The following is a 23,129-nucleotide window of genomic DNA, read 5'->3' on the forward strand; positions in this document are numbered from 1 at the left end:
CCCCTCCGCCGCCGCGAAAGCGACGGAGGACGCGAAGCGCGCGAAACTCGAGGCTGAAGAAGCGCTCGAGCGCGCGGTCGCGGAGGCGAAGCGGCTCGCGGCGGAGGACGCCGCGCGCGCGGCGGAGAAAGCCGCGGAGATGGCCGTCGCGGACGTCGAGGACGATCTCCGAGTCGAGATGGAGCGTCGACTCGCGGAGACGACGCGGGAGATCGAACAGCGAGCGACCGCGGCGACGATCGAGGCGCAGGAGGAGGCGGACTACGTCCGCGCGCTTCTGGACGAGGCCAACGAGAAACTCAGCGCGCTCGCGGCAGATGCCGCGAAGAACGCGGAGAACGCGCGCGCGCTCTCCGACGACGAGAAGACGCAGGCGCGTTCTGTCTCACACTGGTCCCCATACGACCGCGTTCGCGTGGTGAACGCCGTTTCTTAAGGACTTTACTTCCCGGTGCATCTATCCGCCCAGCCCTCGGTTTCAACGCCCGCCCTCGACGCCTTTCAACTCCGCTTCTGACGCCTTCGAACTTCACCCCGACGTTCAAAAATCGTATGGACCCTCGGCCCTCAGTTGAAGGAGGCCAAGGCGCAGCTCGACGAGACGAAGCGAACGATGGAGACGGCGCTGTCCGAGGCGCGCGCGAGCGCGGACGCGGTCGTCGTCGCGGTCAAGGCGGAGCTCGAGGACGCGCGGAAGGCGGAGACGGAGGCGCGCGCGCAGGCGAGCGCGGCGACGAAGCTCGCAGCCGCCGCCGCGGAGGAGAGTAAGCGACTCACCGTCTCGCTGGAAAAGAAAATGTCCGAGGTCATCGCGACCGCGGATCAGCGCGTGGCGACGGAGCGGACGCGCGCGGAGGCGGCGGAGACGCGCGCGGCGTCGCTCGAGGAGAGGATCCGCGCGATGGAGGCGAAGCTCGCGGCCGCGGACGACGAGGCGGTGGCGGCGATAGGCGAGCTGCGAACGACGGCGACGTCGGGAGAGGATGAGATTTACGAACTCCAGGCGGATCTCGAGGAGACGCAGGCGAAGCTCGCGGCCGCGGAGGAGAACGCCGCGCTCGCGGCGGTGGAAGCGCGCGAGATGGCGGACGCGCTGCAGGCGGCGGAGGCGCAGGTGGAGGCCGCGGCCGCGGCGTCGAGCGCGGCGAACGACGTCGTGAAGGTGCAGACGAAGCTCAACGCGAGAATCGCGGCGCTCGAGGAGGAGGTTGCCGCGGCGGCGAAGCGCGCGAAAGAAGCCGAGGCGCGCGCGGACGCGCTCGCCGCGGACGTCGCGAGGGAGATCGACGACGCCGCGGGCGTGGGCGCGGGCGCGGAGAAGAAGGCGAAGAAGGCGACGACGCGGAAGAAGAAGGCGAAAGCCGCGGCGGCGGCGAAGAACGCGGCGCCCGCGGCGGCGGCGGCGGGCGGCGCGCTTCCCGCGTTGTCGAAGATGAAGAAAGCGGAGCTCGCGTCGGAGCTCGCGGGGATGGGATTATCCACCGAAGGCGTCGTCGTCGAGCTGCGTCAGCGCTTGCGAGAGGCGCGCGACGCGGCGAAGTGACGGACGACCGCGGCGCTCGGGGGTAAGGACGACGGACGAAAACATTTTTTTTTTAACCTTCATCTCAGAGAAAGAATACGATTTTCGAAACGTCGCGTCGCGTCACGTCACGTCGTCCCCTTGCCGCGCCTCCTGTCCCAAAACAATCCCACGACGGACGTGTGCGAGTGCAGATACGACTGCCTCCCCGCGCGCGCCGGGCCCAGCTCGCCCGCGGTGTACCCGCCGCCGACGGGAACGCCCTTCGCGCGTTCTCGGAAATCCGCGGCGTGGAGCCGATCGCCGTTGACGCACGTGTACATCACCGCGCCCGCGTATTTGACCCTGTGGGGTAGTCATCGATCGCGATTGGTCCGCGTGAGTGAATCTCGCGATGCGATTGGACAAAATAGGGTGACGTGGCGGATCGTGTGGTCGAGAGAGACGCCCGCGGGAACGCACCTGGCGCCGACGGGCGCGCCGAAACGCGTGCCGACGTTTTGCTCCGCGACGCCCTCGCCGAACGACTTCATGAGCGCGCACGCGCGCTGTTTCCCCCACGCGGTGTCCCTGACGTGGAGACGCACGGGCGCTCCCTCTTCCAGGCGATGCCGGCCGATGTACACGCTCCCGGTCTCGTTGTTCGCGCTCTGTATGGACCTGAACACGTACCCGTCGCCGCCGGATTGATACGCGCGCTCCGCCTCCGCCGTCGCCGCCGCCGCGTCTTTCGCGTCCTTCTCCTCTTTCGCCGCCTTTTTCCGCGCCTCTCTCTCGGCGGCTTTGGCGGCGTCCGTCGCGCCACCTTCCTCCTGTTCCTCTTTCTCCTCTTCCGCCTCCACGTCGGCGTCGTCGTCGTCGTCGTCCACGACTCTCCCGCGCAATTTCGCCGAGCCGTCGCCGTCGCCGCCTTTCCCCCTCGCCGCGAGCCGCCCGCGCGGAGACACGTCGACCACCACGACGTTGCCCCACGGGCTCTTGAACTCGTCGCGGCGCGCGTCGTCGCGCCGTGACGCCCCCGCGCGCGTCCAAGCCCCGGCGCCGCCGCGCGTCGTCGTCTCGGGCGGCTCGCCGACGCCGAGCATGACGGGCAAGCCGCCCGGGACGCCGCCGTCTGAGGGTAATTGTCCATACAAAGCGACGTTGGGGTGGCGTTCGAAGGCGTCAGAAGCGGAGTCGCGAGGCGTCGCGGCGCGTCGGTAGGTATCGAAAGCAGCGAGGGACAGGCGGGCGGAGAGAAACAAACGAAACGCCGGGAGAGAAAGTCCTTCAGGAATGAAGTTCACAACGCGAACGCGGTCGTATGGAAACCAGCGCGAGGAGAACTTACCTAAAATCGCGGGGAGCACTTCCCCGGCGGGGGACCCGTCGAGCTCGAGGACGTGCCCGTCGATGCTCCTCGTGAGCGTCATCTCCGGTCCGACGGGACGGCACGCGTGCATGCTGCGCGCGTCGAGCCCGAACGGGCCGCGGAGAAGGACGCCGACGAGGACCGCGGTGTCGTCGTCGTCGTCGGACGCGGCGGGGAGGGGCTTCGTCGTCTTCTTTCTCGTCCTCCGCGCTTCCGCCTCGTCAGCCTCGTCAGCCTCTTCTTCTTCTTCTTCTTCTTCAATTTCTTCTTCGTCGCAGCTGTACAGCACGTCCTCGCCCAGGAACAACGCCCCCCCCGGCGTGACCGCGCCGCCGACGACGACGCTCTTCGGGATCGCGCTGTGAAGTCGCTGCGTCAGGTCGTCGATCTCCACGAATTCGGGGTCGAACATCGCGAGCGCGGCGACGGCGTCCCCGACGTCCTCCGCCGCGTCGTCGCCGTCGCCGTCGCCGTCGCCGCCTCCGCCTCCGTCCCGCATCATCGCCGCCCACTGCTTCGGCGTGATCTGCGGCGGCAGCGACGCGTCCCTGGTCTTGAACGGCATCGCCTCCGTCCCGGGGAGACGCGCGGCGACGATCGAGACGCACGGGCCGTCCATCACCTGCCCGCCGCCGCCGAAGCATCCGCGCACGACGCCGCCGAATAACGCCGGCTTCGCGGCCGTTTCATCATCGCGTTTTCCTCCTCCTCCTCCTCCTCCTCCGCCTCCTCTCTTCGACCCTCTCGACGTCTCCGAGAAGCACTCCAGGACGTATCTCGGCGCGAGCGCGACGTCGTCGTAATCCGCGCTGACGAGCAGCTGCACGAACGTCGGTACCGTCCTCGCGCCGAGCGCGCGCTTCGCCTCCGCGACCGCCTCGACGATCGCGGTGGACAGCGTCGCGTTGTTCGAGAGCCCGCTGCCGAAGCGCATGACGTCGTCAAGGTCGTCGTCGACGGCGGCGGCGGCGGCGGCGGAGGAGGAGGAGGACGTCGCGCGCGGATCCCCGCCGACCGCGCTCGTCGTGGTCCAGCCGGCGCCTCTCAGATCGAGCGCGCGACGCGTCGTCGTCGCTCGCGCGGTCGTCCACGGCGCGAGGTACGCGGCGCGCGCGGCCGCGCTCGCGGCGCGGCGCATCGCGCGACGCGAGACGCGGGCGGCGCGCGGAACGAGCGACCGCGACGCTGAGCGGCCTGGCGCGGACGAGTGCGCGGGGATGAGATCAGATATTTGTGATGAATGGCACGCTCATCTTCTCTCACACAGCTGGCAAAGGTGGGTACGGTCCCGCCGCCGAGGCGTCCCCGCTCGCTCTCTCTCGTTTAGAACTTGAACGTCGTGCTCCCGTCCTCCGCGGTGGACATGTCCACGCCCAGCAGGTCGTCGTTCTGCGCGTCGAGCATGCAGTCCTCGATCTCGTCCACGTCGCCGTCCATCTGAAGAGGGGGGCGGGGTCGCGGCGGGTGAGCGATGAGGGGAAAAAAAAGGCCGTATCCGATCGATCGAGGAAATAACAACCGCCCGAAGGCATCGATCGTCCGCGGCGTCGCGGCGTCCGATCGACCCGCGCGGCGACCGAACGACGCGTGACGGGATTCGAGACGACGACGCTTCGCGCAGCTCCGCGACGCACCACCGCCTCCATGCAGTTCTCGAGCACGCGCTCCGCCGCGATCGCGCGCAGCTTGGCCGCCCAAAACTCGTCGCCCTCGCCCTTCTTTCGATCCAGAAGATCGTCCACGACGCCTCTCTTCGCGGTCGGGTCTTCGAGCTCGAGCAAGCACGCGTCGAGCTTGGACTCGTCGCCCTCGGCCATAGCCTCCATGCACGCCTCCATGACTCTCTCCGCGGTCATCTCGCGCGTCTTCTGCTCCCAGTCCACGTCCTTCTTGGAGGAGGACGACGCGGCCTCGTCGCCGCCCGCGGCGTCGCATCGAACGCCACCAGATCGCCTCCTCGTCGTCGTCGCGCGCGATCGGACGACGGCGGCGGGCGCGGAGGAGGAGGGAGCGCGCGCGACCGCGGCGGCGCGATCGCGGCGGCGGATCGCGAGCGGCGCGGACGCGAGGGCGTGCGCGAGGGCGAAGGCGGGCATCGTGCGCGGCGCGTCTCGTTGTGCGCGTCGCGAGCGGCGAATCGCCGTCGTCCGCGTCATGCGGGGTGGGAGAAAATCTTCAGGCCGCTGCGATGATTTGTTTGGTCTCCGTGCGGACGATTTTCACCCACCCCGTAGGTTCAACATTTGATCGCGTGCCCTTTCAACTGACCGATGTTTTTACCTTGATTCCTCCTTCGAAACACTCAGGAACGAAAGCCGCGCAGCTCGCTCGGTCCTCCACGAGATCAGTCGCGCGCGCGAGCGGGAAGGAGGCCCTCGCCGCCTTCGCCGCACCCCGACCGACGATGTCGCGCGCGTCGACGCCGTCCCTCGCCGCCGCCGCGGCGTCCTCGCCGTCGCCCTCGTCGCCGTCGCCCTCGTCGCGAGGAGGCGGCGACCACCGCGGCAGTCATCATCACCACCCGCCGCGACGCTTCGCGACGACGCCGCTGACGGGCGTGCGCGACCTCGTGCGCGAGGGGAAGACGATATGGCTCCTGGACCAGTTCGGGGTCCTGCACGACGGCAAGACGGCGTACCCCGCGGCGATACACGCGACGAAGCGGCTGTACGACGCCGGCGCGAAGCTCTACGTGATCAGCAACAGCAGTCGAAGGAGCGCGAAGACGCTCGCGAAGCTCGAGCCGATGGGCTTCGATCCCGCGTGGTTCGCGGGGGCGATCACGTCGGGGGAGATGACGTGGCGCGCGCTCGAGGCGCGCGACGCGTTCGAGGGGTCCGCGGAGGCGGACGCGCGAGGTCCTAAGCCGTTCGCGGGGGACAAGGTGCTTCACTTCACGTGGAGCGAGCGCGGCAGCATCGCGCTCGACGGCTTGGGTGCGTTCTGCGTTCTGCGCACGGCATATTCTTTTTCACTCATCGTCCTTCGGTTTCAACGGTTGATCGCATCCCCTTTCAACTGACCGATAAAATACATTTTTTCGTACGGAACGACCCTCAGGGCTCACGACGGTGACGTCGCCCGACGACGCGGACTTCATCGTCGCGCACGGCACGGAGGCGGTGAACGGCGCGGGGGACACGGACGCGCAGAGAGCGGCGGGGATAGAGCTCAAGGCGATGGAAGACATGCGCGGGCTGCTACGAAGAGCGGCGCGGCGGAACATTCCGATGATGGTCGCGAACCCGGACTACGGTGCGTTTTTCACCCACCCCGCCGCATCAGTTTCAACGTTTACTGTATTATTGATCGCGTTGGTCCCTTTCGATTGCTGACCGATGAACTTTTTTTCGCGCGGCGTCCGTCTCGCCCGCAGTGACCGTCGGCGGCGAGGGCGGCGCGCTGATGAAGATGCCGGGGACGCTCGCGCGGTGGTACGAGGAGGCGCTCGAATCGGAATCGGAGTCCGACGGCGAGGGGGAAGATGGAACGCCAACCGGCACCGGCACCGGCGGTGTTGTTCACCTGATGGGCAAGCCGAACAAGATCATCTACGACGAAGTCTTCCGCATGGCGTCGGACGGCGGCGGAGGCGCGCGCCGGACGATCTCCATGGAGAACGTCGTCGCCGTCGGCGACTCGCTCGAGCACGACGTGATCGGCGCCCAGAACGCGGGCTGCGACGTCGTCTTCGTGTGCGGCGGCATCCACGCCGACGACCTGGGCATGGACCCGGCGGCGTTGACGGGGGACGGCGTCGGCGACGGCGCGGCGGTTCCGTTCCCGCCGGCGGAAGCCATCGAGCGCGTCGCGCGCGCGCACGACGCGGCGCCGACGTACGCGGTGCCGGTGTTTAAGTGGTGAGGAGGATTCGCGTTCGCATTCGCGTTCGTTTCGTCGCGTCGTCGCGTAGCTATTAGTCATCTCCTAATCAATTAATCGTTCATCTATCAGTCATCTCCTAATCAATTAATCGTTCATCTATTAGTCATCTCCTAATCAATTAATCGTTCATCTATTAGTCATCTCCTAATCAATTAATCGTTCATCGCGTCGGAGCCGCCGTCCGCCTCCGCGCGCTCACCGCCGCCGCGCCTCCGGCACGTCCACGACGCGAATCAAGACCCCCTCGTCCTCCGGTCCGAGCGCGCCCACGATCTTCGGCTCGCGCATGCTCATCACGCCGCTGCAGCCGCTGAGGGTCGAGGGTCCGCGCGAAGCGACCGACGTCGGGGTGGAGTTCAAAGGCGCGTCAGTCGGAGTTGAAAGGCGTCGAGGTGTGTCGGGATTGAAACCGTGGCGTGCGCGGAGAGACACGCCGGGAGAGAAAGTCCTCAAGGAACGGCGTTCATCACGCCGACGCGGTCGTATGGGGACCAGTGTGAGATATAACGCGCCTGAACGTGATCCCGTCCTCTTCGCCTATCCTGTTGGCGCACGCGAAGTGCACGTCCTCGCCGACGAGCGGCGCCAGGCGGTTCAGCCAGTAGCTCCACTGATGCGATACGATACGACGTGGAGGGACGCGATTGGTCAGCTCGATCGATGAAATCAAATCTCTTGATGCGATCGGTCCAGATATGATGACGTGTCCGATCGTGTGGCCGAGAGAAAGAGAGAGGGCGGAGAGACACGCCGGGAAAAGTCCTTAAGGAATGGCGTTCACCACGCCAACGCGGTCGTATGGGAACCAGGGAGAGAACGCGCCACTTCGTTCGGATCCACCGGAGTGACGCTCTCGGGCGGATCGTCCGGGTGGTTGTTCGTCCACGCGCTCGCGAACAGCAGCAGCGACGACTCGTGCTTCAGGCACGCGCGCGCGAGCTCGTGCGCGGACCACGGCGCGACGAACCCGCGCGGGTTGATGTCCATGCATATGCCCAGCGTGGCGACGACGACGGATTCGCCGGATCCAGGGCCGTTCTATACAAGCGAATGTCGGGGTGGAGTTGAAAGGCGTCAGGTGAAGTTGAAAGGCGCCGAGGACGGGGATTGAAAGCGAGGGGTGGGCGGAGAGATGCGCCGGCAAAAGTCCTTAAGGATCGGCGTTCACCTCGCGAACGCGGTCGTATGGGGACCAGTGTTGTATAGAACGCACCTCACCGGATTCGCCGCCGGCGCCGTCGCGAACGGGGATCGGCACGGAGACGAACCCGGAGCCCTCGCTCGCCCAGGTCTCGTCGACGACGTACAGGTGCGTCTTGTGGTAGCGCGTCAGGACGGTCCCGTCCGCGGCGACGACGACGAGCGCGTTGTACAAGACGTCGTCGTCGTCGACTTCGACGTCGACGTCGTCGTCGCTCGACGTCCTGGAGTCATCGCGGTCTCCCCCACCGCCTCCGCCCTCCCCCCCCCCCTCCTCCTCCTCCCCCCTCTCCCTCGGCACCGCCCTGGGGTACCCGCACGCGACGACGCACCGCAGCCGCGCCGCGAGCGCGCGGCACCATCGCGTCGTCGGCCCGTCGTCGCGCTCCGGGTCGTTCCATGCGAGCGAACGTCGGGGTGGAGTTGAAAGGCGTCAGTTGATGGAGTTGTGAGGCGTCGAGGGCGGGCGTTGAGAGCGAGGGGTAGGCGGAGAGATGCGCCGGGAGAGAAAGTCCTTAAGGATCGGCGTTCACCACGCCGACGCGGTCGTATGGGGACCAGTGTGAGATAGAGCGCACCTCAGCGACGCGCCGCGCGTCGCGCGCGTCGTCGAACACGTACCCGGTCAGCGCCATCTCCGGGAGGAGCAGCACGTCGACGCCGTCGTCCGCGGTGAGGCGCGACGTCATCGCGTCGACGCGGCGCATGTTCCCGGCGACGTCCCCGCGCGTCGGGTTCAACTGCGCGCACGCCACCTTCACGCGCGGCATCGCGCGGTGCCGGCGCGCGACGAGATCTGACGACGACGAGACCGATGCCGCTGCCGATCCGCGTCATCAGTCCTGTCACGTCACGTCGTCAGATCCGATGGCGCGCGCGGCGTCGCCGCCGCGCGCGTCCGCGTCCACCGCGCTCGCGTACGCGCTCGCGTCCATCTCGCTCTCGCTCGCGAACGTCTCGCTCTCGCGCCGCTCGGACGCGACGACGACGACGACGACGACGACGTCGTGCGTCGTCCTCGCGTGCCAGTGCGCCTTCACGTCGCTCGTCTTCTTCGTCGTCGCGCGTCGCCGCGACGCGTCCTTCTCGCTCGGCCGTCTCCTCCGCGGCGCCGCGTCGCTCCGCGTCGCGCCGCTCGCGTGCGCGCACGCGGCGTCCGCGCTGACGCGCCAGGCGGCGACGTCGCGCCTCCCGCTCGCGACCGTCGTCGTCGCGCGGCATCTGTCGCCGCTGCTCGTCATCCCGCTGGAGCTCGTCTGCGACGCGTCGTCGACCTTGCCGACGCCGCGCGCGATCGAGGGGCTGCTCGTCGTCGCGCTCGGCGCGGGCGCGTACGCGCACGGGACGAGTCCGGAGGGCGTCGACGGCGTGGGCGCGGCGGGGATGGAGGAGTGGAACGCCGGGATGCGCGCGCTGGCAGCGCACCTGTTCGTCACCGCCGCGATGCTCGTCGCGACGCGACTCGCGCTGCTGTCGGACGAGGAAGTGTCGGATAAAGTGTCGGACACGTGTCGGACGACGCGCTCGGAAGGGAGAGGAGGAGCTAAAGGAGGAGGACGGCGGCGTTCACGGCGGCATCCGGACGCGTTCACGGCTTGCGTAAACGCGGCGACGGCGCCGGTTTTCGCGCTCGCCGCGTTTGTCTTCAGCGGCGGCGGCGGCGGCGGCGCGTCCCGCGCGACCGCGCGCGACGTCTCGATCGCGGCCGCGACGCTGCCGCTCGCCGCGGCGATGAGCTACGCGCAGACGCGAGCGCAGGCGGCGTTCAGCGCGACGTCGTTCACGGCGATAGGGAACGTCGCGAGGGCGGCGGCGGCGGGCGGCGACGCGTTGATGGTCGGAGGCGTCGTCCGCGGCGGCGGCGGCGGCGACGGCGGCGACGGCGGGCGAAACGCGCTCGTCGCGTGGTTTGGGCTCTTCGCGGTTTTCTACGGGAACGCGACGTACGCGAGGGAGACGACGCGGGAGGCGGCGCGGAAGCGCGACGGCGACGGCCTCAAGACGTCCTAAGAGAGCTGCAGAGCGAGAGGCTGCGGCGATTCACGTATACACGTGTACAGTTTGATAACCTTACTCGTAGTCGATATACATCGCAAAACGCCTCCGCCGCCGCCGTCGCGCGCCTCCTCCTTCGCCCTCACTTCTGCGCGCCGAAATCGTCGAACTCGGTGTAGTCGTCGTACGGGTTCGGCGACGCGTTCAGCCTCGACGTCACCCCTTGCGCCTTGAACGCCTTCAGCTTCAGCGGCAGCGGCTGCGGGGAGATCCAAAATCGAAACACGTTCATCGGTCACTTGAAAGGAGACGCGATCAAATGTTGAAACCGAGGGACGGGTGAAAAATTCTCTGAAGCGCACCTGCGACGTCGCCACCGTGATCTGCAATCGGAACGCGCTCTCCCCCGGCGGCACCTCCGCGATGCTGCCCACGCGCCCGCTGTTCAGCACCTCGTCGTTCGCCGCGTCCTTGACGCTGCCGTACACGTCCGCGTTGTACACGACGTCCTTGGTCGGGTTCGTCGCGACGCCCGAGATCTGCATGCAACGCGCCTTGTACGTCGCCGTCCCCGGGACCCCGCCCGCGCGCGGGTCGTCGCAGAGCTCCGCGGTCAGCGTGTCGGGGTCCACGGTCACGTTGACCGTCTTCGCGAGCGACGCGGACGGGGAGGAGAGGACGAGCGCGGCGGCGGCGAGCGCGGCGGCGGCGCGGCGCGACGACGCGATCGTCGGTCGCGTCGTCTCGCGGCGACAGCTGTGCGTCTCGTCGTCGGCGCCCGCGGCGGTCATCGCGGCGAGCGGTCTCCCGCTTCTCGTCGTCGTCGCGCGCGCGGCGCGGCGGGCGCGCCCCGCGCGCGCGGGCGGCGCGGAGACGCGCGCGCTCGCGACGGTCGGCATGCCGACGCGAAACTGAGAGTGGCCGCGCTCGAGGCCCGCGCGGGGGCGATATCCAACCATCAATCATTCCATCGCGTCGTCCGCGTCACCCTAAAGCCCGACGTTTTTGAACGATCTGGCGACAGACGCCCCCCGCGCGCGACCGCCGCTCGCACGCGCGTCATGTCCGCATCGCGCGCGACGACGACGACGACGACGACGACGCGCGCGCTCTGCCCCCGCGCGCGCGTCCTCGCGCGCGTCGTCTCCCGCGATGCCTCGCGCGCGCGCGTCGTCGTCGTCGTCGCGGCGACGCGCTCGGACGACGCGTCGAGTTCGAAAACCGACGGCGTCGTCGTCGGCGCCGCGCGATGGCGCGCGCTTCCGCCGCGCCGAGCGCGCGCGCGCGCGCGCGTCGTCGCGTCGTCGTCGTCGTCGTCGTCGTCGTCGCGCGCGGCGGCCTCTTCGCCGCCGCCGTTCCGCTGGACGCACGGATGGGCCGCGCTGGAGCCGGACGCGGACGCGACCGAGACAGATCTCGCGCGCGCGTCGTCGTCGTCGTCGTCCTCGTCCTCCTCCTCCTCCTCGCCCTCCGCCTCCCCGACCGGCGGCGTCCCGACGCTCGCGCTCGCGCTCGCGTCCGCGCTCGTCGTCGCGCTCGTGCACGCCGCGTTCGGCGCCGGATACGCGCTCGCGGCGGCGTCGGCCGCGTCTCCCGCGTCTCCGCCGGCCGTCGTCGCGCAAGTCGCGGGCGCGTCCTACGCGCTCTACGGCGGCTCCGGTGCGCGCCTTCGAGCCTGATTTTTCACCCGCCGCTCGGTTTCAACGTTCGATCGCGTCCCCCTTTCAACTGACGACGACCGATGCGCTGAAACCGCAGCCGCGAGCGCGCTGACGTCCGCGGTCGGCGCCTTCGCGTCGTACTGGTCCACCGCGATCGCGTCCGCGGTGAGCGGCGGCGTCGGGTACGTCGTCGCGCGCGCGAACGCGGTGCGCGAGATGAGAGCGCTGCGCGAGGAGTTGAGAGACGCGGTCGCGGCGGCGGCGGCGGCGCCGGCGACCGTCGCGACCGTCGCGACCGTCGCGACCGTCGCGTCGTCGTCGTCGACCGCGGAGGAGGAGGACACGGACTGGGCCGCGGTCGCGAAGTCGAGGGCGTTGTGGTCGCCCGAGGAGGCGACGGTTCGCGTCCCCGCGGCGGCGGCGGCGGCGGTTCGCGTCCCCGCGGCGGCGGAGGAGCGCGAAGACGCCGAGCGCGTCGCCGCCGCCGCGGAGCTCGCGGCGTTGCGCGCGGAGCTCGCGGCCGTGCGCGCGATGAGCGACGGCGCGGCGACGGACGCGGCGACGGACGCGGCGAAGGCGGCGCGCGTGGCGACGGAGGCGGAGCTTCGCGCGGCGCGCGCGGCGCTCGCGGCGACGCGCGCGGAGGCGCCGACGCCGACGCCGACGCGTTTGCCGCCGAGTCGGACGCGCGCGGAGGACTGGTCCGCGCGCGCCAAGTCGCGCGCGCTGTGGTCGCCGGAGATGGACGACGCCGAGGTCGGCGGCGGCGGCGGCGGCGGCGCGGACGACGCCGCGCTGCGGGCGTGACGGGACGACGCGCGAGCGAGCGCGCGCGCGGTTTTATTAGAGTTTGGTTTTCAGCATCGAAGTAAGAGTCGTAAAAGAACGCGACTGTCGAATCGAGCGCGCGCGCGGCGGGCGTCCGCGCGTCCTCCTTCTCTCCGCTTCCGCGCGAGACCGACGCTCTCGCGCGCGCGCCGCGACGACGCGCGGGACTCCCCGCCCGCGGCCCCGCGCGCGCGCCGCGCGCGCGCCGCGAAGCGCCGCGGTACCGCCATCCGGCGGCGTCGCGACGGACGTGTCCCGCGGAACTCGACTCGCGCGCCGGCTGCAGCCGGCGGGCTGGCCGGGGATGCGGGGCCGCCGAGAAGAAACCACGGCCGGTCCGCGGAGTCGGGGCGGCGAGATGCTCCTTCGCGTCGCCGCGCGACGTGTACGCGCAGTTAGTCTGCCGAATCGCGCGCGCGCGGATATTTTTTGAAAAGTCGCGCTCGACTTCGCTCGCGGTTTCCCGCTAAAAGGCACGCCTCTCGACCAATCGGCGTCGCCGATTCGAGCCGGGGTAGGGAGAAAATCGAGCATTTCCTCGCGAAAGGTCGCGCTCTCGCGACCCCAAACTGAATTCTCGTACGGAAGTGCATCGGATTCGTACGGGCAAACAGTTAGCGCGTACGAAGCACAGTACGCGCAGACGTAGTACGCGACACGTCAGCTCACGCGTCCCCTCGCGCGCTCTCGAGCCATCCTGGCCGTTCGTTCTACGCGTGAAGCGACGCGCTTTTCCAATTTTCGTTACAAAAGCCTGCTGGAATCGACGATTGGCGGCATTCACGCGCGCGCGGACTTCCCACGCACACGTATTCATCACCATGGCCTCATGGTGCACCGCCGCCGATAAGGCCGCCCTCGCCGCCTCCGGGCTCGCCGAGGCCGCCGGTGCGTTTCCCCCCCCGCTCCCCTCGCGCGTCGCCCCGGATCGTGCTCGCGACCTTTCGCCGGGGAAATTAACAGAATCGTCCCCGGGATCGCGCGCGCGATCTTCGCGCGCGGCGTCGCGCGATCGTCGCGATCGATCCTCCCCGCGCGATGAAAAAGTCGATATCGCGCCTCGATCGATCCTTTTCTCGCGCGCGGCGAGCTCGATCGCGCGTCTTCGCATCGCGCGCGCGCGTTCTCCGCGCGATTCGATTCCGGACCCTGGCCCTTTCGCTTTTTCCCGGTTCCCCCGAAATTACGGCGGGGACGAACTGCGGACGACGCGCGCGCGACCGCCGGTCGACGATCGAGACGCTGACGCGCGATTCGATTCCCCCCTTCTCTTCCCATTGACGACGCGTCGCAGTCTCCGTCATCTGCGCGGGCGACGCGCGCCGTCGGCTCGACAGTGACACTGAGGATGACTACACTAAGATGGGCATTGCGAACGCCACCACCACCATCTTCCTCCTTTTCGCCACCGCGCTTGTGTTCTTCATGCAATCCGGTTTCGCTATGCTCTGCGCCGGTTCCATCCGCGCGAAGAACGTCAAGAACATCCTCCTGAAGAACGTCCTCGACGCCGCCGTCGGCGCGATCTTCTGGTACCTCTTCGGTTACGGCATCGCGTTCGGTGTCCCCGGGGACGGCAACTCCAACCGCTTCATGGGCGAGGCTGACTTCGCGCTGGGCATCTCGGCCGTTGGTCCCTCCGGTGGAAACGACTGGATTTGGTTCCTCTTCCAATGGTCTTTCGCCGCCGCCGCGGCGACCATCACCTCCGGCGCGATGGCCGAGCGCACGCAGTTCGCCGCGTACCTCGGCTACTCCGCGCTCCTCACCGGCTTCGTCTACCCCACTGTCGTCCACTGGGCCTGGGGCGGCGGCTGGCTCAGCAGCGTCCCCTGGAAGAAGGAAGACGGGGACAAATCTCTCGCGTACCACGACTTTGCCGGCTCCGGCGTCGTTCACATGGTCGGCGGGTTCTCCGGTCTCATGGGCGCGATCATGGTCGGCCCGCGCACGGGCCGCTTCGACGCGCAGGGTCGCCCGATCGCGATGCCCGGCCACAACGCCGCGCTCGTCGTCCTCGGCACCTTCATCCTCTGGGTTGGCTGGTACGGGTTCAACTGCGGTTCCCAGGGCTCCGCGACCTCCGCTGCTGATGCCGTTGCCATCGGCCGCGTCGGTATCACCACGACGCTCGCCGCATCTGCCGGTGGCGTGACGTCCCTGTTCCTCAACTACGCGCTCTACAAGGTCTGGGACCTCATCGCCGTGTGCAACGGCGTCCTCGGAGGCCTCGTGTCCATCACCGCGGGCTGCGCGGTGCTTGACATTTACATGGCCCTCTTCGCCGGCTTCATCGGCGCGTTCGTTCTCTTCGGCTCGAGCAAGCTTCTCCTCAAGCTCCGCATCGACGACCCGCTCGAGGCGTTCCCCGTGCACGGCGCGTGCGGCATGTGGGGTGTCCTCGCCGTCGGCCTCTTCGCCAAGGAAAAATACCTCGGCGACGAAGACAACGATCGCTACGGCGCCCTCATGGGCGGCAACGGCAGGCTCTTCGGCGTCCAGCTCTTGGGCTGCGTCGCCATCATCCTCTGGACGTGCGGCATCCTCGGCCCCTTCTTCTTCGTTTTGAAGCAGGCTGGTCTCCTCCGCACCTCCGCGGAAGAGGAGGCTGCCGGCCTCGACGAGTCCAAGCACGGCGGCTCCGCGTACAACAACGCATAAGAGCGCGACGACGAAGTGATCATTTTTTCAACGCGCGCCGGATCGGCGCGCGCGACGACAAAGTGTTCTTCCAATAAGAATAACAGAGTGGACGCGATCGCGACGGCGTCTTCGATCGGAGACGGCGCGCGGACGGCGGGGCCCGCTTTCCCCCTCGTGCCACGAGTGAAAGAGAGTAGAAATGAATGAATAACACAAGTATAATTTTTCGCACCGCTCGAGTCCTCCCTCCTGCCCGCCGGTTACACGTACTTGTACGTGTACGTGTACTCCACATATGGGCTTTTAGTATCGAATCGAATTCGCCCAACGTGGCGTGGTCCGGATTCTGTCCGCGCGGACAGGAGCTGATAGATATTTCTGCGCGCGCCAGAGCCACGGGCGCGCCGCGACCGCCGCCGCCCTCGCACGCGCGCGCGCGCCGCGTCGAGCTCGCCGACGGACCGCAGCGGCGTGGCGTCGCGCGACGGGACCCGAGCGCGAGCGGACGCGCTGGTTCCGATCGATCGTTCGCGCGCGTCGACTTCGATCGATCGTTCGTTCGCGCGTCGCGTCGGTCGACCTCGCGCGCCTCTCGTCCCTCCGCCGGCGCGATGCGCGCGTCCCTCGCGCTAGCGCCGTCGTCCGCGTCGCCGCGGACGCGCGCCGCGCCGTCCTCCGCCGCCGTCGCGCGCGTTCGAGCGCGACCGCCGCGAGCGACGACGAGCGACGACGACGACGGACGCGCGTCTTCTTCTTCGCGCGACGACGACGCGCGCGCGCGATCGCGCGAGGTCGCGGACGCGACGCGCGAGGAGCGCGAGAGCGCGATCGCGCGCGCGCGCGTCGGCGCGTCGCCGCCGCCGCTCGCGTCGCTGACGCGCGCGCGCGCGAGCGAGGGAAGCGGACGCGGACGCGACGCCGCGACGGTGGGGGTGTCGACGAGTCGTTCGTCGTTCGAGGACCCGTCCGCGCGCGCGGACGGCGCGGTCCTCGCCGCCGCCGCCGCGGCCGCGACGCTCGCGGTGATCGGCGCGAGGAACCGAAGGCGGCGGCGACGCGAGAAGAAGACCGCGGACGCGAGAGCGGCGAGCGCGCGGACGGTGGCGGCGGCGCAAACGCGACCGCCGCCGCCGCCGACGCCTCCCGCGCCGACGCCGACGCGAACGCCGCCGCCGACGCCTCCCGCGCCGACGCCGACGCGACCGCCGCCGCCGCCGACGCCAACGCCGCCCGCGAGGCCCGAACCACCGCCAAGCGTGCCGACCGCGCCGCCGGGCGGCGTCGACTCCGCGACGGTCTCGCCGACGCTGAGCCTGACCGAGGTCTCCGACACGAAATGGTTGCGACCTTCGATCGACGACGACGACGACGACGCGAACGACGCCGCCGTCGAAGCGAAGAATTCGGACGCCGCGACGACACCGAACGCGACGTCGCCGTCCGCGCCCGCGCTCGAAGGCGATCGCCGACAGAGAGCGACCGCGCGGTGGGACGTCGCCGCGGACGACGTCGCCTATCCCCCCGCGCCGCCGCCGCCGACGCCCGCCGACGACCTCGATCTGAACAAAAAACGCCGCGACGGGCGCCGGAAACAGCGCGCGCAGTACTTCAAGAACAACACGTCCGTGCGACGAGGGAGCGTCGACGCGATCGAGGAGATGGAGCGGATTTTGACCTCGCGGCTCGCGAAGGAACCGGGCAAAGTCCTTAAGGAATCGCGTTCACCACGCGAACGCGGTCGTATGGGGACCAGTGAGAGATACGCGCCGAGAGCCGGGAGAATCGTCGACTCGCGCGAGCTCGGCCCGGCGGCGTACAGCATGGCGCTCGCGGCGCTGACGCGCGAGCGGAGCCTGTCCGGGGTGAAGGGCGAGGGGACGTTCAGCGACGTGTACACGACGCGTAAGAACGAGGACGAGCGCGACGGCGGCGGCGGCGGCGGACGGCGCAAGTGGCTGAACGGTCCGTTGGAGAAAGTTTCCGACGACGGCGGCGGCGACGCGCCGACGCTTCCCGACGTCGTCTTCGCCCTCGACGCGCGCCCGGTCGTCATGAAGTGCTCCGTGCCGTTCCCCGGGGTCATCCAAGGCCGCCCTATCGGCGACGGGCTCTCCATCGGCGAGGTTGAAGCGAAGGTGTTGTCCGCGCTGCCGCCGCACGAAAACGTCGTGAAGCTCCACGCCGCGTTTCTCAGGTGAGCCTGGTTCTACGGTTTCGCCCTACACGTACACGTACGATGAAAACTCGATTTCATCGACTTTCGATCGCGTTGGTCCCTTTCAACCCTTTCAACTGACCGACGAACGCGTCCTCGTCAGCGACGAGCGAAACGAGAGCTACCTCCTCCTGTCCGACGTCGGGGATAATCTCCACGCGTCGCGCGAGCGAGGCGAGGTCTCCCCGAAGGACGTCCGACGGCACGCGCGGAGCGTCCTTCGAGCGCTGAAACACTGCCACGCGCACGGGGTGACGCACAGGGACGTCAAGGGCGGAAACGTGCTCGTCGGAGAAAATGGCGTCGCCACGCTGATCGACTTCGGCGTCGCGCGCCACGCGTCCGTCGCGGACACGCTGCCGCCGGATCGGTACGGCACGCCGGGGTACCAAGCCCCGGAGGTATTGCTGTCGGACATGTCCGACAGTTTGAAGGACGACGCGCGGTACGCCGCCGTGGACGTGTTCGCGCTCGGGTGCACGATTTTTTTTCTGTGCGTGGGCCGCGAGCTGTACGGGCCTTCTCCCTCCGGCGACGGCGGGCTCGGCGCGAGCGGCGTCGGCGTCGGCGGCGGCGGCGAGGCCGAGGTTCAGCTCGGCGCGCGGACGAAGACGAAGGCGAGGGCGACCGGCGCGCAGGTCGCCGTGGACCTCGCCGTGGAGGAGGTGTACGACGATACGTGGGAGAGCGTCGACGAGGGCGACGACTTCGACGACGAATTCGACGGCGACGGCGACGGCGGCGGCGGCGGGGACCTCATCTCGGAGACGATGATCAAGAAGAGAGCGCCGCGGCGGCGAGACGACGGCGGCGGCGGCGAGACGAACGAAGAAGACGCGATGAGCTTCGGGCGGCGGCCGGGTCGCGGGCTGCGTTTGAACCCGGCGCTGTGGCGCGTGTTGCAGCGAAACGTCAAAGAAGCAGAGGCGGTCGCCGCGGCGAAGGAAGAAGCGTTCGACATGCTCGTGTTGCGGTGCGCTTTTTCTTTCCTTTTCTTTTCTTTCCTTTCCTTTCGTCGTTTCCCCGGCGAGCGAGCGAACGACTGACTCGATTCCTCCCTCCCTCGATCCCCGCAGGTCGATGGCGGACTTTCCCGGGTACGAGCCGCGCACGGCGGAGGAGAAGGCGTACGTGGAGGCGACGTACGAGGGCAGCGCGTGCCCGGAGCGCGCGCCGCCGGGGCGCGAGCTGCTTCCGAGCTTCATCGCGCGGAAGCTCACGCCGCGTCAGGTGTGTTCCTCGCGCCGTTCCCCGTGCGACCGCGTTGGCGCGGTGCACGCCGTTCCTTGAGGACTTTATCTCCCGGCGTCTCTCTCCGCCCAGCCCTCGGTTTCAATCCCCGACCTCGACGCCTTTCAACTCCAACTGACGCCTTTGAACTCCACCCCGACGTCGCTCGCAGCCGCCCGCGTTCGCGTCGCTCGTCGCGGCGATGCTCGCGAGAGACCCGGAGGATCGACCGACCGCGGACGAAGCGCTGCGATGGCCGGGCGCGTGGGCGGAGCTGGACGACGACGAGGAGGGCGGCGGCGGCGGCGGCGGCGCGTGATGTAGGGTTTATGGTTATGGTTTAGGGTTAGGGTTAGGGTTCTTTCAAGCGACGACGAGAGAGGCGATGGGTCGCGCCGCCGGACTCGAAGTCGCGTCGACGCGACGCGTTCATCCGTCCTCCGACCTCCGTCCTCCTACTTCTTCTTCTTCTTCTCGCCGCCTCACCGCAGCGGCACCATGCGATCGACGGTCTCCTCGTTGAGCAACACCTCCGGGGGTACGTACCGGTACGTCGTCGCCTCGCCGCCGTGGATGAAGTCGCTTCCGAGGAGCAGATAGGACGCGACGAAGACGACTGATGAGGGCGATTCCGCGCGAAGGAAGCGACGTCGGGGTAGAGTTCAGGGGCGCGTCAGAAGCGGAGTTGAAAGGCGTCGCGGGCGGGGATCGAAAGCGAGGGGTGCGCGGAGAGAAACGCCGGCAAAAGTCCTTAAGGATCGGCGTTCACCACGCGAACGCGGTCGTATGGGGACCAGTGTGAGATAGAACGCGCCTGAAAAGATCGCGATGAGCGGCCCGAACGACAGGAACGACGTGAGTCCCAGCTTGACGAGCTCCCCCGCCCTGCTCGGGAACCCGTCCAACCCCTCGTTGTTGATCGACCGCGATCGCTTGAGCTGCTCCGTCTCCACCCCGCGCGCGCCGTCGTCGCGCGGCGCGAACCGCGGCGCGTCCCGATCCGCGCCTCCCGCCCACTTATCCGAGCCGCCTCCGCCTCCTCCTCGCGCGGACGCGCCCGTCTCGTCGCCGTTCTCCTCCGCGGCGCGTCGTCGCTTGAGCTCCTCCGCGAACGCGGACGACGTCGCGTCCGCGTCGCCGTCCGAGGCGACGTCGTCGTCCCCGCTCGTCGCGCGCGTCGTCGTCGTCGTCGTCGTCGTCGTCGTCGTCGTCGTCGCGCGGCGACGTGGCCAGCGATCGACGCGGATCGCGAGGCGAGACGACCGCGTCGTCGTCGTCTTCGCCGTCGCCGGCGCCGACACCGCGACGCGGCGCGCGGACGCGACGGACGCGACGCCGCGCGCGCGCGCGGCGCGCGGCGCGAGCGCGACCGTGGGCGCGGCGAAGGCCATGTGGAGTGACGAGTGATGGTGAACCGGCGCGCGCATCTGATAAAAAATCTGCGTTCGCCGTAGTACAGTACGTTTTCGTCGTAGGGCCTACTGTACACGTATGGGCATTCATGCTCCGCCGCACACCGACGACATCGACGTCAAATGTCGGTCAGAGCGGGCCAGGCCATAACGTCTCGACGCGAGAGGCGCGACCGACAGGGAGGATGCGCCCCCGACGTCGCGCGCGCGCGGCGCGACCGACGCCGACGCCGACGCCGACGCCGACGCCGACGCCCTCCTCGCGCGATGACGATCGCCCTCCCCCCGCCGCGTCGTCGTCGTCGTTCGCGTCGCTGCCGACGTCGCTCGCGCGTCGCTTCGTCGCGCTCGCCGCGTGGAAGCGATTCGCGCTCATCACGCTCGTCGTCGCCGGACCCTACGCGCTCTACGTCTCCTACCTGTGGATCCGTCTGCAGTCGGGTCTGCTGCGCGCGCCCGTGCGCGTCGCGACCCCGCGCGCGGTCCTCATCGTCGGCACGCAGTCCAGCGGCACCACGCAGATGTCCGCGGAGCTCGGAAAGATCGGACTCGAGGTCGCGCACGAGACGTCCGACGCGCAGTGGGAGTTCGCGAGAGACGGCACGATCTCGTGGCTCCACGCGCTGCGGTTCATGCCCGGCCGCGCGGACCTGGCGTTCACGACCGCGTTCTGCTCGCGGTTTCGCAGGAGCATGGGGTTTCATCCCGCGATGTTTGGCCCGCCGGAGCTAGGGTGCTCGTATCGAAAGACCTGGGACGACTGCTGGCGCACGCAGTGCGGCGTCATCGCGCGGAGGGAGTGGGGGTGCGCCAGGAGCGGGAGCTGCGAGACGCCGTTCGAGACGTCGCTGCTGCAGCTCCGGCATCCGCTTCGGACGATGGAGAGCCTCGCGGCGAAGTTTTGCGGACGCGCCGTCATGGTCGGCTCCGGTCTCTCGGCGCCGAATCACCTCGCGAGGTGAGACTGGTTCCCATACGACCCCGTTCGCGTGGTGCACGCCGTTCCTTAAGGACAACCAGTCTCACCGCTTTCCGTGCGATCCCGTTCGCGCGTCGAGCGCCGTCTGTAGAGGACTTCTTCTTCTTCGTCGTCATCGTTTGTTCGTTTTCCACCACACGAACTGCCACGTCATCGAGTCCGATCGCACGCTGACCACTCGTATCATCCCGTCCCGCCGCTAGCGCAGACCGAACCCCGAATTCATCGAGATCGTCGCCGCGTTGTGGCCCGAGCGCGACGACTGGCATTCGCTCGCGTGCGCGGACGCGATGGGATGGTACGTCGCGCTGTACACCAGGGACATGCTGAACGCGCGAGACGAGGGCGTCATCGCAGAGGCGTACCGGGTCGAGGACACGCCGCCGTGCGCGGTGGCGAAGATGTCGGGGTTGCTCCAGCGCTCCGAGCGCGCCGCCGCGAGATGCGACGCGTATTGGGCGAGCGTCGCCGCGAGCGGGGAGGAGGGCGCGCCGACGCGGAAGGGGAGGAATCGTCGAAACAGAGACGGCATAGTGCGACTCTCGATGCGCGACGTCGAGTCGGAGGAGTTGCGAGCGCTCGTGACGGACGTCGCGAATCGTTCGGGCTACGCGCTGTGATTGTATCCCCCGCGACGCGAACGCGAGCGAGAGCGAGATACTATCTATCCATTTTGCGATACTACCACCACTACGTATGCGTCGCCCTCCGCCGCGCCGCCGTGCGAGCGCTCCGTCGAGGCGTCGACGCGCTCGAGGACTTCGTCGCGGCGCTCTTCGATCGAGCCCCGCCCCCGCCCCCGCCCCCGCCCCCGCTAAAGTCGAGCGCTTTCGACTGAAGAGACGCGAACACGAGCGCGGCGCCGAGCCACCGCCGCGACGTCATCGCGCGCGCGTAGATCGCGTTCGACAGCAGGATGGACAAAACCTGGCGCGTCGTCATTATCGTCGCGAACAGCACCGCGCCGAATTCGCGTATCGTGTACAGGATGCACAGCTGTCCGCACGTGCTCGCGAGCGACAGCGCGACGCAGTCCGCGAACGCGGCGGGGTGCCGACGGACGAACCCGATCGCGGCGCCCATGGACGCGTCCCACAGCGTCATCCACGCGCACGCGCCCGCGGCGCTGAACGCGTTGACCCACAGCATCTGGTTGTACACGTTCTCCGTGCGGTACCGCCCTCGAAACAGCTCGTCTTGAAGCGCGCTCGTGAACTGGGCGAAGCGATCGGGAACGCGTCGGTCAGTCGAACGTCTCACCGGTCAAACGTTGAAAGGGAAGCGCGGGTGAAGAGTGACGACGGGGAAAGTCCTTAAGGAATGGCGTTCACCACGCGAACGGGGTCGTATGGGAAGCAGTCTCACCCCGTCCACGGCGAGGTACGCGAGCATCAGCGCGACGCCGTACGCCGGGCCCCACGCGGCGACCCCCGACGTCGCGCCGCGCGCGCCGTTCCTCGAGGACTCAGACTCTTCTCCCGTCGTCGCGAACGCGGCGCAGCCGAGCGCGACGCCGAGCGCGACGAGATAGTCCTTCGCGCCGTACGAGCGAACGTCGGGGTGGAGTTGAAAGGCGTCAGTAGGAGTTGAAAGGCATCGAGGGCGGGGATTGAAAGCGAGGGGTGATGGGCGGAGAGAGACGACGGGAAAAGTCCTTAAGGAACGGCGTCCACCTCGCCAACGCGGTCGTATGGGGACCAGTGTGAAGGAGAACGCACCTTCGCGCCGTACGATCTGCCGTTGACGGCGACCCCCCACGCCAACGCGGGTAAAATCTTCGCGCTCTTCGCCATCGTCTGCGCTGGGAACGAGACGTACTTCAGCGCTTCGTACTGGCACGTCGTCGCCACCACGTTGGACGCGCTCACGATGGCGTACGCGGGCGCGGGCGCGACCGGTCGCACCGCGCCGCGCGTCCAGACGAGCGCCGCGGCGGCGACGGACGCGGCGACGACGCGATTGCACAGGACGAGGAACACGGAGTGCGCGAACGACTCCTCCGCGCCGCCGTCGTCGTACGGCGATCTCATGATGCGCTCTTGGAGGATGCCGTACACGAGGAGTGACCCCACGACGCCGACGACGCAGCCGACGACCTTGACGATCATCGCGCGGGGGGGGACGCGCGGGGGGACGCGGCCGGGCATCGCGAGCGGAGTGTGTGTGTGTGTCGTGGCGTGTGCGCGTGTCGTTGACGATCTCTCCGGG

At 68.7% G+C, this 23,129-nt stretch overlaps 12 protein-coding genes across 12 annotated transcripts; 6 read left to right on the forward strand and 6 right to left on the reverse strand.

The window, feature by feature from the left end:
- Positions 1-1,650: 1,650 nt before the first annotated feature.
- MICPUCDRAFT_52866 (uncharacterized protein) lies at positions 1,651-4,011 on the reverse strand (the record flags this gene model as incomplete). The annotated part of the gene is made up of 2 exons (XM_003063089.1): positions 1,651-1,867; positions 1,985-4,011. The coding sequence occupies 2 exons, from the start codon at positions 4,009-4,011 to the stop codon at positions 1,651-1,653; spliced, it is 2,244 nt and encodes a 747-aa protein (XP_003063135.1).
- An 87-nt stretch (positions 4,012-4,098) lies between these two features.
- Positions 4,099-4,972, reverse strand: MICPUCDRAFT_71103 (uncharacterized protein). Its single transcript, XM_003063090.1, has 2 exons — positions 4,508-4,972; positions 4,099-4,310 (listed from the first exon to the last, which is right to left on the reverse strand). The coding sequence occupies exons 1-2, from the start codon at positions 4,967-4,969 to the stop codon at positions 4,197-4,199; spliced, it is 576 nt and encodes a 191-aa protein (XP_003063136.1). The 5' UTR covers positions 4,970-4,972; the 3' UTR covers positions 4,099-4,196.
- Positions 4,973-5,277: 305 nt separating this feature from the next.
- Positions 5,278-6,737, forward strand: MICPUCDRAFT_42593 (uncharacterized protein; the record flags this gene model as incomplete). Its single annotated transcript, XM_003062885.1, has 3 exons — positions 5,278-5,809; positions 5,934-6,128; positions 6,250-6,737. 3 exons carry the CDS (start codon positions 5,278-5,280, stop codon positions 6,735-6,737), a joined length of 1,215 nt encoding a protein of 404 aa, XP_003062931.1.
- Positions 6,738-7,535: 798 nt separating this feature from the next.
- On the reverse strand, positions 7,536-8,728 carry MICPUCDRAFT_52869 (uncharacterized protein; the record flags this gene model as incomplete). The annotated part of the gene is made up of 3 exons (XM_003063091.1): positions 7,536-7,796; positions 7,972-8,343; positions 8,537-8,728. 3 exons carry the CDS (start codon positions 8,726-8,728, stop codon positions 7,536-7,538), a joined length of 825 nt encoding a protein of 274 aa, XP_003063137.1.
- Positions 8,729-8,825: 97 nt separating this feature from the next.
- On the forward strand, positions 8,826-9,968 carry MICPUCDRAFT_52870 (uncharacterized protein; the record flags this gene model as incomplete). The annotated part of the gene is made up of 1 exon (XM_003062886.1): positions 8,826-9,968. The coding sequence occupies one exon, from the start codon at positions 8,826-8,828 to the stop codon at positions 9,966-9,968; it is 1,143 nt and encodes a 380-aa protein (XP_003062932.1).
- Positions 9,969-10,095: 127 nt separating this feature from the next.
- Positions 10,096-10,744, reverse strand: MICPUCDRAFT_21878 (uncharacterized protein; the record flags this gene model as incomplete). The annotated part of the gene is made up of 2 exons (XM_003063092.1): positions 10,096-10,212; positions 10,316-10,744. 2 exons carry the CDS (start codon positions 10,742-10,744, stop codon positions 10,096-10,098), a joined length of 546 nt encoding a protein of 181 aa, XP_003063138.1.
- Positions 10,745-11,014: 270 nt separating this feature from the next.
- On the forward strand, positions 11,015-12,421 carry MICPUCDRAFT_42595 (uncharacterized protein; the record flags this gene model as incomplete). The annotated part of the gene is made up of 2 exons (XM_003062887.1): positions 11,015-11,612; positions 11,712-12,421. 2 exons carry the CDS (start codon positions 11,015-11,017, stop codon positions 12,419-12,421), a joined length of 1,308 nt encoding a protein of 435 aa, XP_003062933.1.
- An 808-nt stretch (positions 12,422-13,229) lies between these two features.
- AMT1.1 (ammonium transporter channel family) lies at positions 13,230-15,318 on the forward strand. The gene is made up of 2 exons (XM_003062888.1): positions 13,230-13,330; positions 13,737-15,318. Exons 1-2 carry the CDS (start codon positions 13,264-13,266, stop codon positions 15,101-15,103), a joined length of 1,434 nt encoding a protein of 477 aa, XP_003062934.1. The 5' UTR covers positions 13,230-13,263; the 3' UTR covers positions 15,104-15,318.
- Positions 15,319-17,012: 1,694 nt separating this feature from the next.
- On the forward strand, positions 17,013-17,954 carry MICPUCDRAFT_29541 (uncharacterized protein; the record flags this gene model as incomplete). Its single annotated transcript, XM_003062889.1, has 2 exons — positions 17,013-17,279; positions 17,404-17,954. Coding segments are annotated over exons 1-2 (693 nt in total), but the record flags the coding sequence as incomplete, so codon positions are not given.
- A 1,058-nt stretch (positions 17,955-19,012) lies between these two features.
- Positions 19,013-19,921, reverse strand: CUP999 (uncharacterized protein; the record flags this gene model as incomplete). Its single annotated transcript, XM_003063093.1, has 2 exons — positions 19,013-19,146; positions 19,345-19,921. 2 exons carry the CDS (start codon positions 19,919-19,921, stop codon positions 19,013-19,015), a joined length of 711 nt encoding a protein of 236 aa, XP_003063139.1.
- Positions 19,922-20,031: 110 nt separating this feature from the next.
- Positions 20,032-21,541, forward strand: MICPUCDRAFT_52876 (uncharacterized protein; the record flags this gene model as incomplete). The annotated part of the gene is made up of 2 exons (XM_003062890.1): positions 20,032-20,900; positions 21,130-21,541. The coding sequence occupies 2 exons, from the start codon at positions 20,032-20,034 to the stop codon at positions 21,539-21,541; spliced, it is 1,281 nt and encodes a 426-aa protein (XP_003062936.1).
- Positions 21,542-21,611: 70 nt separating this feature from the next.
- MICPUCDRAFT_44883 (uncharacterized protein) lies at positions 21,612-23,029 on the reverse strand (the record flags this gene model as incomplete). Its single annotated transcript, XM_003063094.1, has 3 exons — positions 21,612-22,136; positions 22,287-22,454; positions 22,640-23,029. The coding sequence occupies 3 exons, from the start codon at positions 23,027-23,029 to the stop codon at positions 21,612-21,614; spliced, it is 1,083 nt and encodes a 360-aa protein (XP_003063140.1).
- Between the last annotated feature and the right edge of the window lie 100 nt (positions 23,030-23,129).

The sequence above is a fragment of the Micromonas pusilla genome, assembly GCF_000151265.4.
Source record: "Micromonas pusilla CCMP1545 genomic scaffold MICPUCscaffold_13, whole genome shotgun sequence".
NCBI classification, from domain to species: domain Eukaryota; kingdom Viridiplantae; phylum Chlorophyta; class Mamiellophyceae; order Mamiellales; family Mamiellaceae; genus Micromonas; species Micromonas pusilla.